Here is an 18,847-nt window from a genome sequence, read left to right as displayed (position 1 = left end):
TAAAAGACTTTAATAGATCCGTTAGCTTATTGTGCTAGTGCTAACAAGCTAAAACTAGCATGTTGCTTCACTCCTGATGGTTTCCATGTATGTTGTATTTATTTATGTTTTATCGTGCACTTTATTTGAAAATGGTTTTGTCTTTGCTGATTCGTGGCGCTGCCTGCTGACCGTGTTTGAGTCTCGGTACATTTGAAACGAGCCAGAGATTAGAACCGGGCCCACAACACAACAGATCCGTTTCTACTCCTTAACCCGGGACACCGTCATCAGTGTAGCCGTTGCTAGGTAACCAGTCCCTCTCAGCACGTTTACCAATGACGTCGTTCCATGGCAACAGGCCAACGCGTCTTAGCAACTGCCAGTTAGACCTGAAGAAGAAAGTTCGTCCATTTTTGCTTGCATCTCATCCAGAACCAGAATCCAGAAGGGGAAGCGGAACACAGAGGTAAACACGGTGGTAACACTAACACAGTTCGGAGGAAACCCGATTGGGTTCGGTACTTTGGTGCCGAATTAATGAATCCGGAAGGGAACTGGTTCTGGTTCTGTTTGCTCTCAGGTTAGCTTTAGCCGTAACTGCTTCCGGCTTGTTTTACATCATGTCTCTCTAAATATGATTTTGTTCATGAGTTGCTGGGCTGATCGGAACATTTCGCCTCCTTATGACGCTGATTGTTATCCGAACTATGATCTCCTTTATGGATCATAAAACTGGATTATTAGATTATAGCTGTTGATGCTGGAGCGAAGGAAGGAGCTCCTGTAGAGGTCAGTGTTGCAGACACTGCTGAACCCTCTGAATGAAGATGCTCAACTTGTTTCTACTCGATCGTCTCCAAAGGCACCAGTTACCATGGTAGCCGTTCTCAACAGCCGTTACCATGGTAACAGAGACCGGTAGCTGAAAGGAGCTGGCTGTAAACGTCATGTCAGTAAATTTCTGTAACTCCGTCATCTGATGATTTCATACGTTATAAACCCGTTTTCTGTTCATTATGATTTTACATCAGACCAATAAAATGAAAACTGGTTCTGTAAGCTGCCAAACGGGCCTGAACAGAACCTGGCTCTGACCCAGCGAGGCTGTAAATGGTGCTGCCCAGAGGATGAGGATGAGGTCTTTAGCCTTTACCCTGAGGTTAAAGCTCCACCACAAGCTAAAGATATTATTTCAGATTCCCAGGTTCTCTCCGTGGTGCATTCACTGACCAGGTTTTCAGTGTGGTGCATTCACTGACCTTGGGAGCGTGGGATGGATGAGACCCTGAAGCCACTGAGGATTCCTCCTCAGATCAGCGTCTACGCAGACAAACACAACGTGTCCCACCTGGTGGAGGTAACAGCGCCACCCGCAGGCTCTCATGCCTAATGGCCGCCCGCCGCTGACCTGCTGAGTGTGTGTGTGTGTGTGTGTGTGTGTGTGTGTGTGTGTGTGTGTGTGTGTGTGTGTGTGTGTGTGTCAGAGCATGGTGACCAGCTTGGTGATGGAGCAGCCAGACGATCCGATCTCCTACCTCATCACCTTCCTGCAGAGGCTCAGCCTGGACAGTGAGTGTCAACAGGGTCGGTCCAGTTTGGTTTGGGCCGGTTCTGTTGGACCAGACAGCAGCAGAACCAGGACCGGGTCAGCCCGAGCTCGGGTTGACCCGGCCCTGGTCCAGACCTGGCCCTGACCACCAGGGGCTCCACTCACCGTGTTCCTCTGCTCAGATCCCAGGGTGCTGCTGCTCGGCCCGCCTGCTGTCGGCAAACACATGCTGGTCAGTTCACGTGACATCACTTCCTGTCCATCTTCTGCTCGTTTCACTGCTTCCTCTTCTTCTGTGGTTTACCAGGCGAAGACGCTGAGTAATGAACTGAGAGCCGTTCACCTGACCTCCGAGAATTTGCTGAAGGGACTCAGTGAGGAGGTAAGAACCAGAGGCCACGCCCACTTCCTGTTACATCAAAGACCACGCCCACTTCATATTACATCTAGGCCACGCCCAATTCCTGTTAGATCAAAGGCCTCCTCCGGGCTCCAGACCCTGGTTCTCCAGACCCAGTTCTGGTCCCTGGTTCTCCTCCAGGCTCCAGCACAGGACTTGAGTTGGTGGCTGATGAAGAGGCGTTTGCTGATTTGCAGTCACCGTGTTGAAGCAGGGGAGCCTCAGGAACCTTAGGGTGGCTCCTGAGGCTCCTCATGTGGATAAATCTGCACACAGAAAGATTCTGGTTCCTGATAAGTTCTATGGAAGCTGAAGTTCTAGATCAGTGGAGCCCAAAGCGGGTCCTGGAGGCCCGGCATCCTGCATGGTTTAGTCTCTCCTTCTCAGCAGGTCCATGTTCTTCTTTGGCCTCTAACGATCCATCATTGGATCCAGGTGCGTTAAACCAGGAGAGAACTAGAACATGCAGGATGCCGGGCCTCCAGAACCCGCTTTGGGCTCCCCTGAGCTAGAACATGTCTGTGGGTTCTGGTCGGGTCCAATTCTTGTCTTGACTACCTGATGATACCGCCTCCTCTCCTTGCTCCCTTCTTATGCCTCCACCTCCGCCGTGCTCCAACATGGAGTCACATGACCTTCATGTCTCTGTCCAGGAAGATTCTTCTGAGGTTCTGGTCCAACAGCTGCAACAGAGACTGAAGGAGACCGACTGCTTTCACAAGGTGAGTCCAGGAGAACTGGGTTCAACTGCTGCTCTTCTGCTACGACCCAGCAGAACCAGTAGAACCAGGATTCTGCTAGTTCTGCCCTAATGGATCCATCTCTCCGTCTGGCTTTATGTTTCACAGTTTAGCTCCAGGCGCTCTCACTTCCAACAATCAGATGTTGATTAATGCTAAGGGCTATTAGCATACCATAGGGTGACCAAATGTCCTCTTTTTCCCAGATATATCCACTTTCACGTTCTTTTCACCTGTTGGATTTCCCTTATTGATGAAAATGTTTTCATCGTTAACTGATGTTTTGTTGGCCTTTCTCCTCCTGAGCTGCTGCCTGGTTTTTGTGGGAAACAGCGGCAAAGTGCGCAGCAGGTGCATTCAGGTGGCAGCTTGCTGATGCTCAGCGAAGCTTAAAGGTTGGCATAAATTTCCTCCCATCCTGGTCCCAACAATGGGAGGCATAGCTCACCATTAGCATGTTAGCCGGCTGAGTTCAAAGATTAGCATGTCAGCTGGCTGAGTTCACTGTTAGCATGTTAGCTGGCTGAGTTCAAAGGTTAGCATGTCAGCTGGCTGAGTTCACCGTTAGCATGTTAGCCGGCTGAGTTCACCGTTAGCATGTTAGCTTGCTGAGTTCAAAGGTTAGCATGTCAGCTGGCTGAGTTCACCGTTAGCATGTTAGCCGGCTGAGTTCAAAGATTAGCATGTCAGCTGGCTGAGTTCACTGTTAGCATGTTAGCCGGCTGAGTTCAAAGGTTAGCATGTTAGCTGGCTGAGTTCACCGTTAGCATGTTAGCTGGCTGATGTGTGTGATAAAGATCTGGTTGCTTTTGTTACAGAATGGATTCATACGTTACAGTGGTGATAACAATTATTTTACTAGATCTATAAATAAACTGCATGTATTTAGATGAAAAACAAACAGCACACTCCAGCAGGACAACATGACAAAAGGGGCGGGGCTAAGGGGCACGAACAATTTAAAGACAATACCACAGAAGAAGAAATTAAAAGGAAGTAACATGGTTAAAACAATGAGTTTTAACTAGTTTTAACAATGAGGTGCTTCAGTCAGGTAAGGCACAATAAAAAATAACCAAAAAATGCATTTTGTGTTTTTATAACAAAAGAGAAATAGAACCAGGTTAACAGAGTTCATCAATTAAACCGACTGAAGACGAATACAGGAACTAAAAACTGGAGTTTTCTGAGCAAGTGATGCCTTTTATTTTTATTACATTTAATAAAATCTCAGCTTTTTCTTAAATTTTTTCCAGGTTAACTTAAAAAGTGAGCTATTATTGTTTCAGGTTAATTTCCAAACTACAGGAGAGTAATTGTTAGGCCTGCTGGAGATTTGATTGGTTCCCTTCATCCCTCATGTTGTCTATTGTCATGTGACCGAAGGCCGGCTGCAGCCTGACTGACTGCCTGACTGACTGCCTGACTGACTGACTGACAGGCAGCAGCCTCAGTGATCAGCACTAAATCATCTTCAGTTTTTGTCTTTTCTTCTGAACTCAACAAACTGCTGCGTCTTTCAGGCTGCAGCTGCAACGATTAGCATCCAGGATCAGGGTGTGTGTGTGTGTGTGTGTGTGTGTGTGTGTGTGTGTGTGTGTGTGTGTGTGTGTGTGTAGGGGGGGTTGTTTGATTTGCTAATAGCTGTTTTTGGCTCCAGGCTATGAGTGATGATTTATCTGCTCTGAACAGACGATGAGAAGCAGCTTCAATCAGGACGACATCGCTGCTGCTGGCAAAGCTACACATATCTGCCTGCTCACCTGTCTGCCTGCTCACCTGTCTGCCTGCTCACCTGTCTGTCTCAGGTGACGCTAAAGTTTGGACTGAGACCTGCAGCTTTTCAGAGACGTGCAGCTCAGAGGCTGAAAGTGAGCACAGTGGGCCGGTTCTGGTTCTGGTTCTGTAGGTCGTCACAGTGCAGGTGAACTCCAGTTGTCGGTGGTTCTTCCTGAACCTGACAGACAGCGCTCAGGACCGGACCGGAGCTGAAGCATCGGGCCACACTGATCTGGACTGGTTGGTCTCTGGGAGCTCCAAAGGTTCTGGTTCTGTTGGGACAGAACCAGGAAATGATGGTTCCTGGTTCTGGTTGGACTTGATGGAAAAACACTGAATGAAGCTAGGAGCTCCCTGGTTCTGATCCAGACTCAGTAACAGAACCTTAGACAGCATTTTCCTCAGCGTTTCCAGATGGTTCTAACAGAACCACTGAGGTTCTGTTAGAACATCTAGCATCAGGAGGTTCTGTTGGCCATTGCAGGGCTGGGTGCTGGTTGGGATTCCTCAGACCCGTGTCCAGGTTCTGCAGCTCCAGCGGGCCGGAATCATCCCAGAACACGTCGGTAAGAACCGATGAAGCCTCCCAGCCGGGCCCGTCAGACCCGCAGCTGATCCAAAAGGTTCTGCTGTGTTGACAGTGATGCTGGACGCTCCGGAGGAAGTTCTGCTGCAGAGGAACCACGGCAAGCTCACTGACCCGGTCACTGGAGGTGAGTCCCGCTCGGCCCGACCTCCTCACAGGACATCAGAACCCGCTCAGCATCACTTCCTGTCCCCAGACGTCTACCATCAGCTCTTCGTCCAGCCAGAGAACGACACCATCAGACGGCGCCTGGAGAGGGGGCGGGGCCTGTCTGAGGAGCAGCTATTGGCCGAGGTGCAGCGCTTCCGCTGTGAAGTCACAGCTCTGAAATCGGCCTATCAGCACGTCCTGAAGGTCTTCAACGCCGACCAGCCTCCTGCTGACGTCTACCAGCAAGGTGGAGCCCATGGAGGGGGCGGAGCCTGATCACATGACCACAACAGAACAGGCATTAACGCAACAATCTGCATACTTCCTGTTGCCTCCCTCCCACTTCCTGTTGCCTCCCTCCCACTTCCCGTTACCTCCCTCCCACTTCCCGTTGCCTCCCTCCCACTTCCCGTTGCCTCCCTCCCACTTCCCGTTGCCTCCCTCCCACTTCCCGTTACCTCCCTCCCACTTCCCGTTACCTTCCTCCCACTTCCCGTTACCTCCCTCCCACTTCCTGTTACCTCCCTCCCACTTCCCGTTGTCTCCCTCCCACTTCCTGTTACCTCCCTCCCACTTCCCGTTGCCTCTCTCCCACTTCCCGTTACCTCCCTCCCACTTCCCGTTACCTCTCTCCCACTTCCCGTTACCTCCCTCCCACTTCCCGTTACCTCCCTCCCACTTCCCGTTGCCTCCCTCCCACTTCCCGTTGCCTCTCTCCCACTTCCCGTTACCTCCCTCCCACTTCCCGTTACCTCCCTCCCACTTCCCGTTACCTCTCTCCCACTTCCCGTTACCTCCCTCCCACTTCCCGTTACCTCTCTCCCACTTCCCGTTACCTCCATCCCACCTTCCCGTTGCCTCTCTCCCACTTCCCGTTACCTCCCTCCCACTTCCTGTTACCTCCCTCCCACTTCCCGTTACCTCCCTCCCACTTCCTGTTACCTCTCTCCCACTTCCCGTTACCTCCCTCCCACTTCCTGTTACCTCTCTCCCACTTCCCGTTACCTCCCTCCCACTTCCCGTTGCCTCTCTCCCACTTCCCGTTACCTCCCTCCCACTTCCTGTTACCTCCCTCCCACTTCCTGTTACCTCCCTCCCACTTCCTGTTACCTCCCTCCCACTTCCTGTTGCCTCTCTCCCACTTCCTGTTACCTCCCTCCCACTTCCCGTTACCTCTCTCCCACTTCCCGTTACCTCCCTCCCACTTCCCGTTACCTCCCTCCCACTTCCCGTTGCCTCCCTCCCACTTCCCGTTGCCTCTCTCCCACTTCCCGTTACCTCCCTCCCACTTCCCGTTACCTCCCTCCCACTTCCCGTTACCTCTCTCCCACTTCCCGTTACCTCCCTCCCACTTCCCGTTACCTCTCTCCCACTTCCCGTTACCTCCCTCCCACTTCCCGTTGCCTCTCTCCCACTTCCCGTTACCTCCCTCCCACTTCCTGTTACCTCCCTCCCACTTCCCGTTACCTCCCTCCCACTTCCTGTTACCTCTCTCCCACTTCCCGTTACCTCCCTCCCACTTCCTGTTACCTCTCTCCCACTTCCCGTTACCTCCCTCCCACTTCCCGTTGCCTCTCTCCCACTTCCCGTTACCTCCCTCCCACTTCCTGTTACCTCCCTCCCACTTCCTGTTACCTCCCTCCCACTTCCTGTTACCTCCCTCCCACTTCCTGTTGCCTCTCTCCCACTTCCTGTTACCTCCCTCCCACTTCCTGTTACCTCCCTCCCACTTCCTGTTGCCTCTCTCCCACTTCCTGTTGCCTCCCTCCCACTTCCTGTTGCCTCTCTCCCACTTCCTGTTGCCTCCCTCCTACTTCCTGTCTGTTTCCTTCTGGCAATCTTGTGATCAGTCGAAGTTCCCCTTAGAGTTCTGGAAGCAGCAGTTGGGTTCTGATCCGACACAAACTGAACCCGATGTCTGTCTCTGCTGGTCCCTCAGCTCTGACCTTCGTCCGGACCCGACGTCACTTCAGAACTCCAAGAATAGTTCTGGTGGGCCCGTCGGGGTCCGGAAAGAGCCACCTGGCCCGGCTGCTGTCTGAGAAGTACAAACTGGTGGATGGTAAACACAGGATGGTTCTGGCCCAGTTCTGACCCGGTTCTGACTCGGTTATGACCCGGTTCTCACCCAGTTGTAACCGGTTCTGACTCGATTCTGACCCGGTTCTGACTTGGTTCTGACTCGGTTCTGACTTGGTCCTGACCCGGTCATGACCCAGTTCTGACCCGGTTCTGACCCAGTCCGGACTGTCTCCAGTGAGCTGCGGCGGCCTGCTCCGGTCGGTGGTCTCTGACGGTTCTGCTCTGGGAGCTCAGATTCAGCTCTACATGGATGTCGGCCGCCCAGGTGAGTTCAGAACCGTCTCTCAGTTCTGTGTTTCTGGACGGGCTGGGTTCTGATCACCTGTGTTCAGTCCCAGATTCCCTGCTGATGCCAGTTCTGGAGGCCCGTCTGAGCCGGGTGGACTGCAGCTGCAGAGGATGGATCCTGCACGGTTTCCCCTGCGACATGCAGCAGGCCAAGAGCCTACACGAGTCCCAGTACCAGCCCAACAGGTACCAAACCAGAACCAGAACCAGAACCTGTAGTTCTGCTTCTGTCACCTGCTCCTCCTCTTCCTCAGAGTATTCTTCCTGGAGGCCAGCGATGACGTCTGCATGCAGCGGCTCTCCCTCAGAGGAACCGACCCCGTCAGCGGCGAGAGGTCAGTGGCCCAGTCCAACCGGGCCAGAACCCGGGCCAGGTCGTACAGGTACTAGCTCACGGTTGCGTTTGGGCTTGCAGGTATCACGCCGTGACCCAACCAGCCCCCAGCTCTGAGGTCCAGGACCGGCTCCGGACGGCTCCGTACGACGGCAGCGGGGCGCTAACCCAGAGGCTGAGACGGTTCAGGCTCAACTACGAAGGCCTGCAGGTAACCATGGCAACAGCTTTCATTTGCTGACCCGGATCAGAACCAGCAGAACAATCTGTGTCTCTGTCCAGACTATGTATCCAGATGCTCTTCACCTGGACGCCGACCAGGACCCACACACTGTGCTGGAGTCTCTGGAGAGCCGCCTCTACACCAACTGACACCTGGACTCACCTGGACTCACCTGGACAAGCAGCTGGACTGAGCTGAGAACACCTGAGTCTACCTGGACTTGGTTGGGCAGAATGAAGGAACTTGATGTTATAAGTTGTTTGGTTTTTAATAAAATCATTGTTCTGCTGACTTCTGGTTCCAGTTCTGATTGTGGTTCTGGTTCTGGTTCCATCAGATTTGCAGGATGAGGATCCAAAATAATTTGTGTTTAATGAAAGGTTTTGACCCAATGATGGTCAGAAATTCTGACCATTCCGGGTCTGCCCTGGTTCCTGTTGAACGTTGGGTTCAACAGGAACCTTCAGGTCCAATCAGAACCAAATCTACTGGGAGGGAAAGAGAGCATGGGCGTGTCTCTGTCTCTGATTGGACAGAAACCAGGAAGTCCTCCACCAGAGGGAGACAGAAACAAAGTGGTTAAACCCAGAATGGTCTGGATTTTTAACCGGATCAGAACCATCATTGCTCTGAGCTGAAACATTCTGGGAACTGAGATTGGATCAGAATGAAAACTGGGTCGGTACAGTACCCAGTTAGACGCTGATAATTGTTCTGATGGCTGAGATGGCAAGGTCCAAACAGGCCTGGGTTGATTGGTGAGGGTAATGGAACCAGAACTAGCTGAACAGCAGCCTGGTTCTGGTTCTGATCCAGTAGCAGAGGGTCCGGGCTGTAGAACTGAGCCTGAGCGTCCCGGAGTCCTGGACCTTTGGCCACTTCCTGTGTCTTAATTGTTACTTAGACATAGACTGACTTTATTGTCATTTTGCATGCACAGAGTGTATACAGAACGAAATTACGGCCATCAGGTCAAAGGTTAGAGATAGGGAGTGATCAATAGTATCAACAGCGACCAGTTTTGAATTATAATATCTCAATAATCTCAGATTATTCCCGCTGGTTCGTCCTGATTTCAGCATAAACTCCTCCCAGCACAGTCAGTCACACAACGAGGCGGCGGACCGTTAAAGAGCAGACCCACTGAGGTCAACCTTCCAGAAGGCGGGGCCTCCGTGACGTAGCAGGAAGAGGCTCCCACGTGTTATATTGTGTATCCGCACAGTTTTCTTGGTGAGGATTTATTTCTGTTTCTGTTGTTTTTATTTTAATCCACATTTTGACAGACCGGAGGTCAGCAAGCGCGTGTAGGTCATTGTTAAAGATGGCGGATATTTCCTGTGCAGTGAAGAGAGGAGCTGCAGGACTTCCGTAGAAAAATGTCCGGCTCGAGCACCAACACCAGCAGTTGATCCCTGAACACCTGGTCCTCGTGTCAGTTAGAGGTAGATTGATCCGCTGACGTCACACGGGAGATCTTGGTCTAAAGGAAACGGTGAGTTAAAATCTGACGGTTTTTACATGAAGTCTGGTCCGACCGGATTCTTCTTCACGTGTTCTGTTTGGCTCTGTAGAGCGAGGACTCACCTGTTCTATCGTACAGATACGTAGATGACGTCATCAGCAGAGCAGCAGCTGTGTCTGAACATCTGCAGTGTTCCTTCATCATCATCATCATCACTGCCCTGCAGCAGGAAATGGGCGAAACGCAAGAAATGGACCTTGGTGAGTCTGAACCAGCAGAACCAATGGAATCCAGACCAATCAGAACCAACGGAACCCAGAACCTGAAAATGGGTGGATGTTGGTCCAACAGGAGAACCCGCCCAGGTTCAACCAGAAACGGACTGCTGTGGTTCTGATTGGTTCTGGTCTCAGTTGGTCTAGCAGAGGTCCAGTCTGAGGGGCATTCTGGTCCAGTACCGGCCCAGTTCTGTCAAACTGATGTTTCTACAGAAGAAGCAGAAACCAGAGAAGAAGAAGAAGAGCTTCATCTCCCCAGAGGAAGAGGAGGAGGATGAAGAGGCTCACCTGCAGGTGATCGCTCTCTCTGACATCAGGCTCTTTTCTTCTTCTGTGGTATTAAAATAAGGCGTGCTGTTTAGGTCCCGCCCCCTGAGCTGACCCATGGAGCACCACAGAAGAAGAAGAGGAGGAAGGAGGAAGTGAAGGAAGGAGGAAGTGGCAGCATCAAGACTTCCTCTCTGTTCAGACACAACCCAGAGATCCCAGAGATCCTCAGGTACAACCTTCGCTCCGCTGTGATTGGCCCGACTCGGCCGCTGCTGATTGGCCGGCTGACTTCCTGTTTCCTCCCTCAGACCGGCCGTCGCCCAGCTGAAGGAGAAGGTTTTCACCTCCGACTTCTTTTCAGACCTCCACCTGCACCCCCACCTGGTAACACGCCTCCGCGTTCTTGGGCTCTGATTGGTCGGTTTGCTGGGAAAGCTCCGCCCCTGCTGTAGGACCTGCAGGCTTCTGTCCAATCAGAGAGCAGGTTTCCTTGACCTTTGACCTGAAACAACCGCTGCAGACCCAGTCAGGACTGGTTCTGATCGGACCTCTGCACGATGTCGTCCGTGTTTCTATCTGACTCGAACCGGGTCGAGGCGTTACCGTAGCAACCAGTGATGTTCTGATCGGCTGTCTGCTTCCTGCAGGTGGCGACGCTCAACAAGGTTCTGAACGTCTCCAGACTGACCAGGTGGGTCGGGTCAGACCGGAACCAGGCAGCCCTATGGGGCGTCTGACCTCTGACCTGTGTGTGTGTGTGTGTGTGTGTGTGTGTGCGTGCGCAGCGTTCAGCAGCAGACCATCCCGGCTCTCCTGTCCGGACGGGACGCAGCAGTCCGGTCCCAGACGGGTTCAGGTGAGATCAGAACCTCCCGGCGGAACCGGACCTGAACCGGTCCTGTGGTTCTACAGAACCTGACGGTCCCCTCTGTCTCAGGGAAGACGCTGTCCTACGCCGTCCCGCTGGTCCAGCGCCTGCAGGCCTCCGAGCCAAAGGTCAGCAGGTCGGACGGCCCGCTGGCGCTCGTTGTGGTTCCGACCCGGGAGGTTGGTTCCGCCTTCTCTGCCGGTTCTGGTGATCCGATCGGACCTCTGACTGATCTCTGCTCTGTTCCAGCTCGCCCTGCAGACCTACAACACCTTCCAGAAGCTGCTCAAGGTACCAGAACCAGAACCCAGTTACTGGACCAGAACCAGAACCCAGTTACAGCTAAGGAGCAGCACTGGATCCTGATCTGCTGCAGACAGGGATCCTCTGGTTCTGGTTCTGGTTCTGGTTCCTATGTGAAGTGATCCCAGCTCTGGTTCTGGGCCATAAAGCAGTTTAATTTGGGTTCTGAGCCCGTTGGACCCAGAAACCCGATGGTTCTGACATGTCTGGTTCTGGTTCTGGTTCTGGTTCTGTCCACAGCCGTTCACTTGGATCGTTCCTGGCATTCTGATGGGAGGAGAGAAGAAGAAAGCAGAGAAGGCCCGGTACTGTCTGGTCCATCAGAACCTCCGGTTGGTTCTGGCCGTTAGCGGGTCGGTGCCTGCTGGACCGAGGTTCTGATGGTTCTGCTGCTTCTGGTCTCCAGGATCCGTAAGGGAATGAACGTGGTGGTGTCAACGCCGGGCCGCCTGGCCGATCACGTCCAGAACACGCTCAGCTTGTCGCTCGGCGCCGTGCGCTGGCTGGTTCTGGACGAGGCAGACAGGTGGGTCGGACCGGGTCGCCGGGTCCAATCCCGGCGGTTCTGGTCTAACTGGTCCTCTGGCCTCCAGGATTCTGGACCTGGGCTTCGACCGGGAGCTAACGGTGATCCTGAACGGGCTGAACAGAACCGGGCCGACCCGGCAGAACGTGCTGCTGTCGGCCACGCTGAGTCCAGGTGAGGCGGCTCGCCGCTGCCCCCTCTGGGCGCGGCTCGCCGCGTCCGCTGACCGCTCCTATGCCGCAGGTGTGACGCGCCTGGCGGATGTCTGCTTGCGGGATCCAATCAGCATCTGTGTTTCTGGCCCCGCCCCCTCTGACCCGCCCAGCCAATCGGAGAGCTTCGCCGTTCCAGAGGCGCTGCAGCAGTTTGTGGTTTTGGTTCCCAGTAAGGTCCGGCTGGTGTGTCTGGCCGCCTTCATCCTGGACCAGTGCAAGGTGTTCACATGGCAACTGCTGCTTCTCTGCACCTGGTCGCCATGGAGACCTGACCGCCTGCCACTCTCAGTTCTCTCAGGGCAACAAGATGATCATTTTCGTGTCGAGCTGCGAAGCCGTCGAGTTCCTGCACCTGCTCTTCAGCTCCGTCCTGACCCGGCACTCGGCCAATCGGGAGCTCAGCTTTCTGCGTCTCCACGGCAACATGAAACAGGAGGTAAGAACGCCCCCTGCTGGCCACAGTTTCCATCTCCGTCAGTGTCTCTGAGGCTGTGTCTCCTCCGCAGGAACGCTGCCAGGTTTTCCACCAGTTCTCCGCTTCCACCACCGGAGTCCTGCTGTGCACGGTGAGGGGGCCGCCACCGGGGGGCGCCACCGGGCGGCGCCACCGCCACCGGGGGGCGCCACCGCCACCGGGCGGCGCCACCGCCACCGGGGTTCTCACAGTCAGGCTGCAAATGTTCAGGGTTTCTCTGAAAACATGTAACGGTTCTTTAATCGGTCGGGTCGGGTCGGGCACAACTCTTTGCTCAGCTTCCTCTTCCTCTTCCAGGACGTTGCCGCCAGAGGGCTGGATCTTCCTCAAGTCACCTGGATTGTTCAGGTAAACACACAGTCAGGATGGAAACCCACCAGAACCAGAACCGGGTCACAGGTCCGTTCGTTCTGTGTTTCAGTACACTCCTCCCTCGTCGGCCGCCGAGTACGTTCACCGGGTCGGCCGCACGGCTCGGATCGGAGGAAGAGGAAACGGCCTCCTCTTCCTCACTCCTGCTGAGGCCGCCTTCATCACGGAGCTGGCCAATCACAACATCAGGTGGGCGGGCCAACCGCTGCAGTGGGCCAATCACTGACCAGCACCATCAGAAACACATCTGGTACCAGCAGGACGGTGTCACTGGTACTGGACCTCACTACTGGTTCTGACTGGTTTTAACTGGTTGCAGTGTCTCAGAGATGAAGCTCCAGGACGTTCTATCTTGTCTGATGAAGGACGATGCCTTCAAGGGGCGTGGGAAATACCACAGCCAGGTGGGTGGAAGCTTTGAGTTTATCCTGACCTCTGAACTCAGTGGGCGGAGCTGACCTCTGACCGTCCCGTGTGTCCCCAGACGTCGCCCCGGGCGCTGCAGCAGGACATCAGGGAGCGCGCCACCGTCCTGCAGACGCAGCTGGAGGACTTCGTTCACTCCGATGCCCGCTGGGTGCAGGCGGCTAAGAAAGGTACGCCGGTCACATGACCCGCCGGATATGTTGGTGCCGAGCTGTGATTGGCTGACGTGTTGCCGTGCTGCAGCGCTGCAGTCCTTCCTGCGGGCCTACACCACCTACCCCGCCCCCCTGAAGCAGGTGTTCCACCTGCGGCGCCTCCACCTGGGTCACGCCGCCAAGAGCTTCGGCCTCAGAGACGCTCCGCAGGGCCTGAGCCCCGGCCCGGCCCCCGGAGCCCGCCGGGGCCCCGGGGACCAGGTCCGCAGCAGGAGCCAGGACCAGACCAGGAAACGGGCAGGAAGCCCGAGGAAGAACCAGAACCAGAACCCGGGGAGGCAACGGTGAGTGGCCGATCCGTCGTCTGGTACTACATTACCCATAGTTCCCTGCTGCTGTTACTGTGAAAACCCACTTCCTCTGTCAGGCTCCATCCGGGTCACAGGGAGGCGGTTCTGATCCGGTCAGAGTTCTCCAGCGGCTTGGAGGGAGGCGGGGCCAAGAGGAAGAGGAAGGTCACTGAGGAAGAGGAGGACTGACGATGAAGGTGGTCCTGAACAGAACCGTCTCGGCCCGAACCCCCAGAATCGCTCTGGTTCCGTCAGGGTGGACCTGGACCAGCAGACTGGGTTTTTCCTCAGAGTGAGACATCCTGACACAGAACATCTTTGATCGGACGAATTTTATTTACAATCAAATAAAAAACAAAAAAAAAGTTTCAGGATTTTATTTCTGCATCAAACACATTTCAGAACCGGATCAGAACAGGGCCTCCAGGCGGTTTGGATCTGACTGATCAGGGTCCAGGAGTTCTGATGGTCCGTTTGGTTCCACAGAACCAGAACAAACCCAGAGCTTCAGCACAGAACCTTTTGGACCTTCAGGCTGCAGATCCACAGATTCTGGTTCTGCTTCCAGACGAGAGATTTCTATGGAGTGAAAATAGTGTCAAAAAGATTTGTGCGTGCGTAACAGGATTTGTGCGTGCGTAAAAAGATTTGTGCGTGCGTAAAAAGATTTGTGCGTGCGTAACAGGATTTGTGCGTGCGTAACAGGATTTGTGCGTGTGTAAAAAGATTTGTGCGTGCGTAACAGGATTTGTGCGTGTGTAAAAAGATTTGTGCGTGTGTAAAAAGATTTGTGCGTGCGTAACAGGATTTGTAAACCTTAAAAATAAAATACATGTTGAAAAAGTACACACAAATCACCTGGTACGCACACACAAAACTGCAGTTACACACAAATCCGGTTACGAGTGCACAACTATTTTTGAGACTCATTTCACGCCTCGGTGGAAGCTCCAAGATTTGTGTGTAGATGGTGCGTTTACATGCTAGTAAAAGCTGGGACATCTGAGTTTTCTTCGGAACTGTTTCTTTTTTCCACAGTTCAATACATATTTCTCTCTTTACTTGTCTCGTGGCTTAGACATATTTTTGTGAGAGAAAAATACATATGTCATTACACCCACGTCTACTTTTTAATACTATGAGATTGTTTATATATGAATCCGCATTTGGGACCTATTCAACTGTAATTACTTGGGTAAAAAATTCAACCACTAGGTGGCGGAAGTTTATTCCGCTCTGACTGGGAAAAGCCTTCATTCAAACTGAGAGAAGAAACAAGAGAATGGCGGGTCAGCCGAGTGATCGTGTTCGTGGTTTACCGTCCGAAGTTAGTGGATGTTAAAATTTACACGTTTTCCTGACCGTTGTAATGCGTATTTGTTAGATTATTTCAGATTACGTTTTACGTTTCAAGTAGTTCGACCCAAAGTTCTCGCCCTTCTATAGCAATAGCTCATGTCTACGTTAGCTAAGCTACTATTAGCCCTCGATTAGCATCGGTCCAGTTTAAAACAGAATCTTCCTGGCCCATTACAGCCATGTCTATGTTTATCACCATGCTCAGCTAGTTTTATGATGCCGACAATAATGTAGGCTTAGGTGACGTCTTTTATTATAATTTATTATAATTATATTTTATTAATTATCTGCCAGATAATTAATAAAATATTCCATATTTAATTTGTATATGTCCTTTTTCAACTATGCAATTTATAAAGTGAAAAATTTAACACTGACTGAAATGTGGAAAACACATACATTTTTGGATTTACAAGATATTTTTATATTTATGATTCCAAAACTTTTAGCAGCTCAGGTGTTGATTGGTTTATATAATTGAGATTATTTGTTGTCTCAAAAGCAGATAGTTGGAAACATGGCTCATGCCTTGGCTACAGCACTCACAAGGGAACTTGTGGGAAATACAAGCTCTCCCTCAACAAGTTCATGCCCTAATATGGGCAACAATTCTGGCCCTTTGGCTTCAAATTCTTCAACACGGGTCAACCAGGCATTAAAACGGTAAGATTTGAATTTCTTTTTAAAATTGGAAACGAAGTAGATAGCAGTTATGTATTTATTTCATATATGTTTTTTCATTGTAGTTGTTTAATTTTATTTTATGGAGTCTGCCTTGACTGGGAAATTGTCAATAATCCCAATGAATGCTGAAGGGTACAGCGGCAAGCTGCTCCGTTCTGCTTCAAATAATGGGAAAATAGTCCTCTTCCTGGTACCCCTCCAGGAAGAACTGGAGACAAGTCCACTTCCATTTGATGCGGAGGACTTTGCCAAAATGCCTCAGGTGCCCTGTGTCACTTGTGGTATAACAATGCCTCTTCAGATGCTGGCGTTACATGCTGGGTCTTGCAGAAAAATTAAAAAAGTAAGTTGTCCTCATTTCCTCCATAACTTAATCAATCAACATTACTATGTTGAACTCCATCCATCCATCCATCCATTTTCCGTTAACTCTTTGTTTTTAATCTCTCTCTCTCTCTCTCTCTCTCTATATATATATATATATATATACTGCTCAAAAAAATAAAGGGAACACTTAAACAGGTGTTTAACACTTAAAGTGTTCCCTTTATTTTTTTTGAGCAGTATATATATATATATATGTATATATATATATATATATATATACACACAGACACACATGCCTGTGGCAATACTGGCATTAATGTTTCCCAATTTAAACAGAACCGGACTGATCAGACTGAAACTATAGAGGTTGATGAGGATGACTGTGACACATTGGAGGAGCCAGAAAACACAATTGAACATTTGGAAGAAAGAGAGGTAGGATCCTGTTAAAAAAGTTGCACACGAAGTAATTTATTTTTACAAAATAAAGCAAATAACTTCTAATATTCTTGCAAAAAATATATTTTTTAATTTTTATTATTTTGAAAAAATATTTTTCTGTGCAGTGCTGCCGTATCTGCCAGAAGGATTTCTTGAAGTCTGTGCTTCCTTATCATGCCAGTGAATGCTGTGACAGGTATTAGTGTATAATTTTTTTTTCTTTAGGAAAGTAGACGGATATGTTTTTATGTGAATAGGGCATGTAATGTAAAAATGGTATGAGTATTCAGACAACATGTAAAAAAGAGCTTTACAACTACAGTTAATTTAAAAATTTAGCCCTTATAAAATATTTGAAAACATTTTCTATCACTGATTCTGTAATATAGCTGGATGTCATTTCCTATCACATAAATAACATTTTTTTCCTTCAGCAGGGAGGGAGTATTGGAAATACACCCAGATATGCCAGGACCATCATCAACAACTTCAGGAACTTCTTATTCTGCAGAACCTAGAAGTACTGAAGGTATCATACTATAGTAAATAAGTCCGAAAAAAATATTATGTGATCCTGGATGTTGTTGGGTAGGTTTGCTGTATATCTGTTGTATTTTAAAGAAACAAAAAAACATTGCTGTATGTTGTAGGACAAAATTAATGTGTACAGATGCAACATTTTGTTAATTATGAATTTGCCAGAATGGAAAACAGTTGGAGATCCACAGAAGGCTGTTGAGCTGTTTGTCAGACAACTGAAGCAAGTAGGAGTTAACCAGAGGACACTTGTTCTCACTCTGGATGCCATGGACACTGATGAGGAGCGAGATATGTCTCTCATTTCATTTTACAAGCACAAGCGTGAGATAATCCAGTGGGCAGCTCCTTTTCATTGTCGCATTCAAGGTATTACTTCATATCAGCTCAACAGTACTGGAAAACAGCTCTTTCATCTTACCAGGCTCTTTTATTGTAGGTGATGCTGCAGTTGGTAGAGGCGTGACAAGACACATCATCTCGTCTGCCATTTCCAAGCTGAAACAAGGATTTAAAATGAACTTCGGTATGTGCAAAATCCCTAACCTAACCCTACTTCAGAATTAATTAATAAAGCTATACATTTGGGGTCTCATCTCAGTTGGTACATTTAACAGTAGACTTATTTCTTTTTTTTCTTTTTTTAGGAAATGCTGCAGTGACTGCAATGTTTGAAGGAGAAACTGATCACCTTGTACCAACTACTTCAGCAGTGCTTGCTGAGAGCGAGCTGTTTGTCATGGCTGGTCGGCTGATTGGCCACTCTTTAATTAATGGAGGTCCAACCTTGTCGGGCATCAGCTTGGCAGTAGTGCATGCCTTGACAAGTGGTTCAAAGGAGTTGGCGACAACATACCTTTCCCTAGAGGACTGCCCAGATATTGACCACAGAGAGATCATTGGTTTCGTAAGTAAACAAAATTGACTTATCTAAATTTTTAACATGCATCACAAATATGAAATCCAGCTAAATTTGGATGTTTTAATAAATACTAAGTTAATAATGCTTTTTTACCAGCTGCTGAGAGAAGAGATGACTGAGGAAGAGACTTCAAGATTGTCCAATCTGTGTATGGAGTGGTATTTTCCTGTGCCAACCAAGGAGACAAACAAACTTCTCCTCTTACAGCAGCTCCTCACCCATTCTGTAATAAAAATATTAACTTTTGATTTTTTTAAATTATTTGTCTTGATCTAAAGAGTTAAATGTGTTATTTAGGTTTGTTAAACAATGTCCAAGTGTACTTGAGAAATAATTATATTTATTCTGAACATTGATGCCACTAATAAAGTGTAATATTTACAGGCCATCACTCGACTTAGTGTGCAGATGAAGCACCTGAAAAGGGGACTTAAAGAAACGGGTATCTGGCCACTAATTACATCCAGACCTGATGTTGTGCCCCTCCTCTTCCCGAGGGAAAGTGAAGTGGAAATCACACCCCAGGTCAATGTATAATCTGTTTTAACATTATAGAGATGTATCTGAATATATGCTTTTACTCTGAAACCTGGTCTGAATATTACTATTTTAAACTATTTCTGCAATTATAGATGGTCCTGCAGTCAATCGTTTGGCCGCACCTAAAAAAAAGGTACGACAGTGACTTTGCAATTGTGTTCACAGAAAGTCCAATTTCAAGTAGATGAACCAATTGTTCAGTGCAGATTATTATTCTTGGA

At 50.0% G+C, this 18,847-nt stretch overlaps 3 protein-coding genes across 9 annotated transcripts; all 3 read left to right on the top strand.

The window, feature by feature from the left end:
* Nucleotides 1-244: 244 nt before the first annotated feature.
* Nucleotides 245-8,404, top strand: ak8 (adenylate kinase 8). 2 transcript variants are annotated; one of them, XM_028017435.1, is made up of 15 exons: nucleotides 245-448; nucleotides 1,247-1,339; nucleotides 1,467-1,551; nucleotides 1,714-1,763; nucleotides 1,839-1,913; nucleotides 2,585-2,653; nucleotides 4,935-5,016; nucleotides 5,092-5,163; nucleotides 5,233-5,433; nucleotides 7,126-7,248; nucleotides 7,444-7,533; nucleotides 7,601-7,742; nucleotides 7,811-7,891; nucleotides 7,972-8,101; nucleotides 8,173-8,404. In XM_028017435.1, exons 2-15 carry the CDS (start codon nucleotides 1,256-1,258, stop codon nucleotides 8,260-8,262), a joined length of 1,374 nt encoding a protein of 457 aa, XP_027873236.1. In that variant the 5' UTR covers nucleotides 245-448; nucleotides 1,247-1,255; the 3' UTR covers nucleotides 8,263-8,404. The 2 variants fall into 2 exon arrangements, with proteins under 2 accessions (XP_027873236.1, XP_027873235.1); XM_028017434.1 differs by having other exon boundaries at nucleotides 247-448; nucleotides 1,179-1,339.
* A 130-nt stretch (nucleotides 8,405-8,534) lies between these two features.
* On the top strand, nucleotides 8,535-14,182 carry ddx31 (DEAD (Asp-Glu-Ala-Asp) box polypeptide 31). Of its 5 annotated transcripts, XM_028017419.1 has the most exons (22): nucleotides 8,535-9,346; nucleotides 9,460-9,608; nucleotides 9,725-9,838; nucleotides 10,070-10,150; nucleotides 10,219-10,355; nucleotides 10,435-10,510; nucleotides 10,774-10,817; nucleotides 10,912-10,982; nucleotides 11,064-11,173; nucleotides 11,244-11,285; nucleotides 11,538-11,602; nucleotides 11,704-11,823; nucleotides 11,891-11,997; nucleotides 12,067-12,257; nucleotides 12,328-12,474; nucleotides 12,545-12,604; nucleotides 12,811-12,861; nucleotides 12,935-13,074; nucleotides 13,205-13,289; nucleotides 13,370-13,481; nucleotides 13,555-13,810; nucleotides 13,894-14,182. In XM_028017419.1, the coding sequence occupies exons 3-22, from the start codon at nucleotides 9,725-9,727 to the stop codon at nucleotides 14,003-14,005; spliced, it is 2,121 nt and encodes a 706-aa protein (XP_027873220.1). In that variant the 5' UTR covers nucleotides 8,535-9,346; nucleotides 9,460-9,608; the 3' UTR covers nucleotides 14,006-14,182. The 5 variants fall into 5 exon arrangements, with proteins under 5 accessions (XP_027873220.1, XP_027873221.1, XP_027873217.1 ...); XM_028017420.1 differs by having other exon boundaries at nucleotides 8,535-9,608; nucleotides 10,073-10,150; XM_028017416.1 differs by having other exon boundaries at nucleotides 8,535-9,608.
* A 1,783-nt stretch (nucleotides 14,183-15,965) lies between these two features.
* On the top strand, nucleotides 15,966-18,847 carry LOC114144515 (uncharacterized). Of its 2 annotated transcripts, none has more exons than XM_028017432.1 (10): nucleotides 15,966-16,202; nucleotides 16,523-16,621; nucleotides 16,753-16,823; nucleotides 17,065-17,156; nucleotides 17,330-17,533; nucleotides 17,604-17,690; nucleotides 17,812-18,071; nucleotides 18,183-18,311; nucleotides 18,471-18,611; nucleotides 18,719-18,847. In XM_028017432.1, the coding sequence occupies exons 1-10, from the start codon at nucleotides 15,978-15,980 to the stop codon at nucleotides 18,812-18,814; spliced, it is 1,404 nt and encodes a 467-aa protein (XP_027873233.1). In that variant the 5' UTR covers nucleotides 15,966-15,977; the 3' UTR covers nucleotides 18,815-18,847. The 2 variants fall into 2 exon arrangements, with proteins under 2 accessions (XP_027873233.1, XP_027873232.1); XM_028017431.1 differs by having other exon boundaries at nucleotides 17,062-17,156.

This window comes from Xiphophorus couchianus, chromosome 5 (genome assembly GCF_001444195.1).
Source record: "Xiphophorus couchianus chromosome 5, X_couchianus-1.0, whole genome shotgun sequence".
In the NCBI taxonomy this organism is placed as follows: Eukaryota; Metazoa; Chordata; class Actinopteri; order Cyprinodontiformes; family Poeciliidae; genus Xiphophorus; species Xiphophorus couchianus.
Note: the sequence above shows the minus strand (reverse complement) of the source record. Positions and strands in the feature narration are given on the sequence as shown.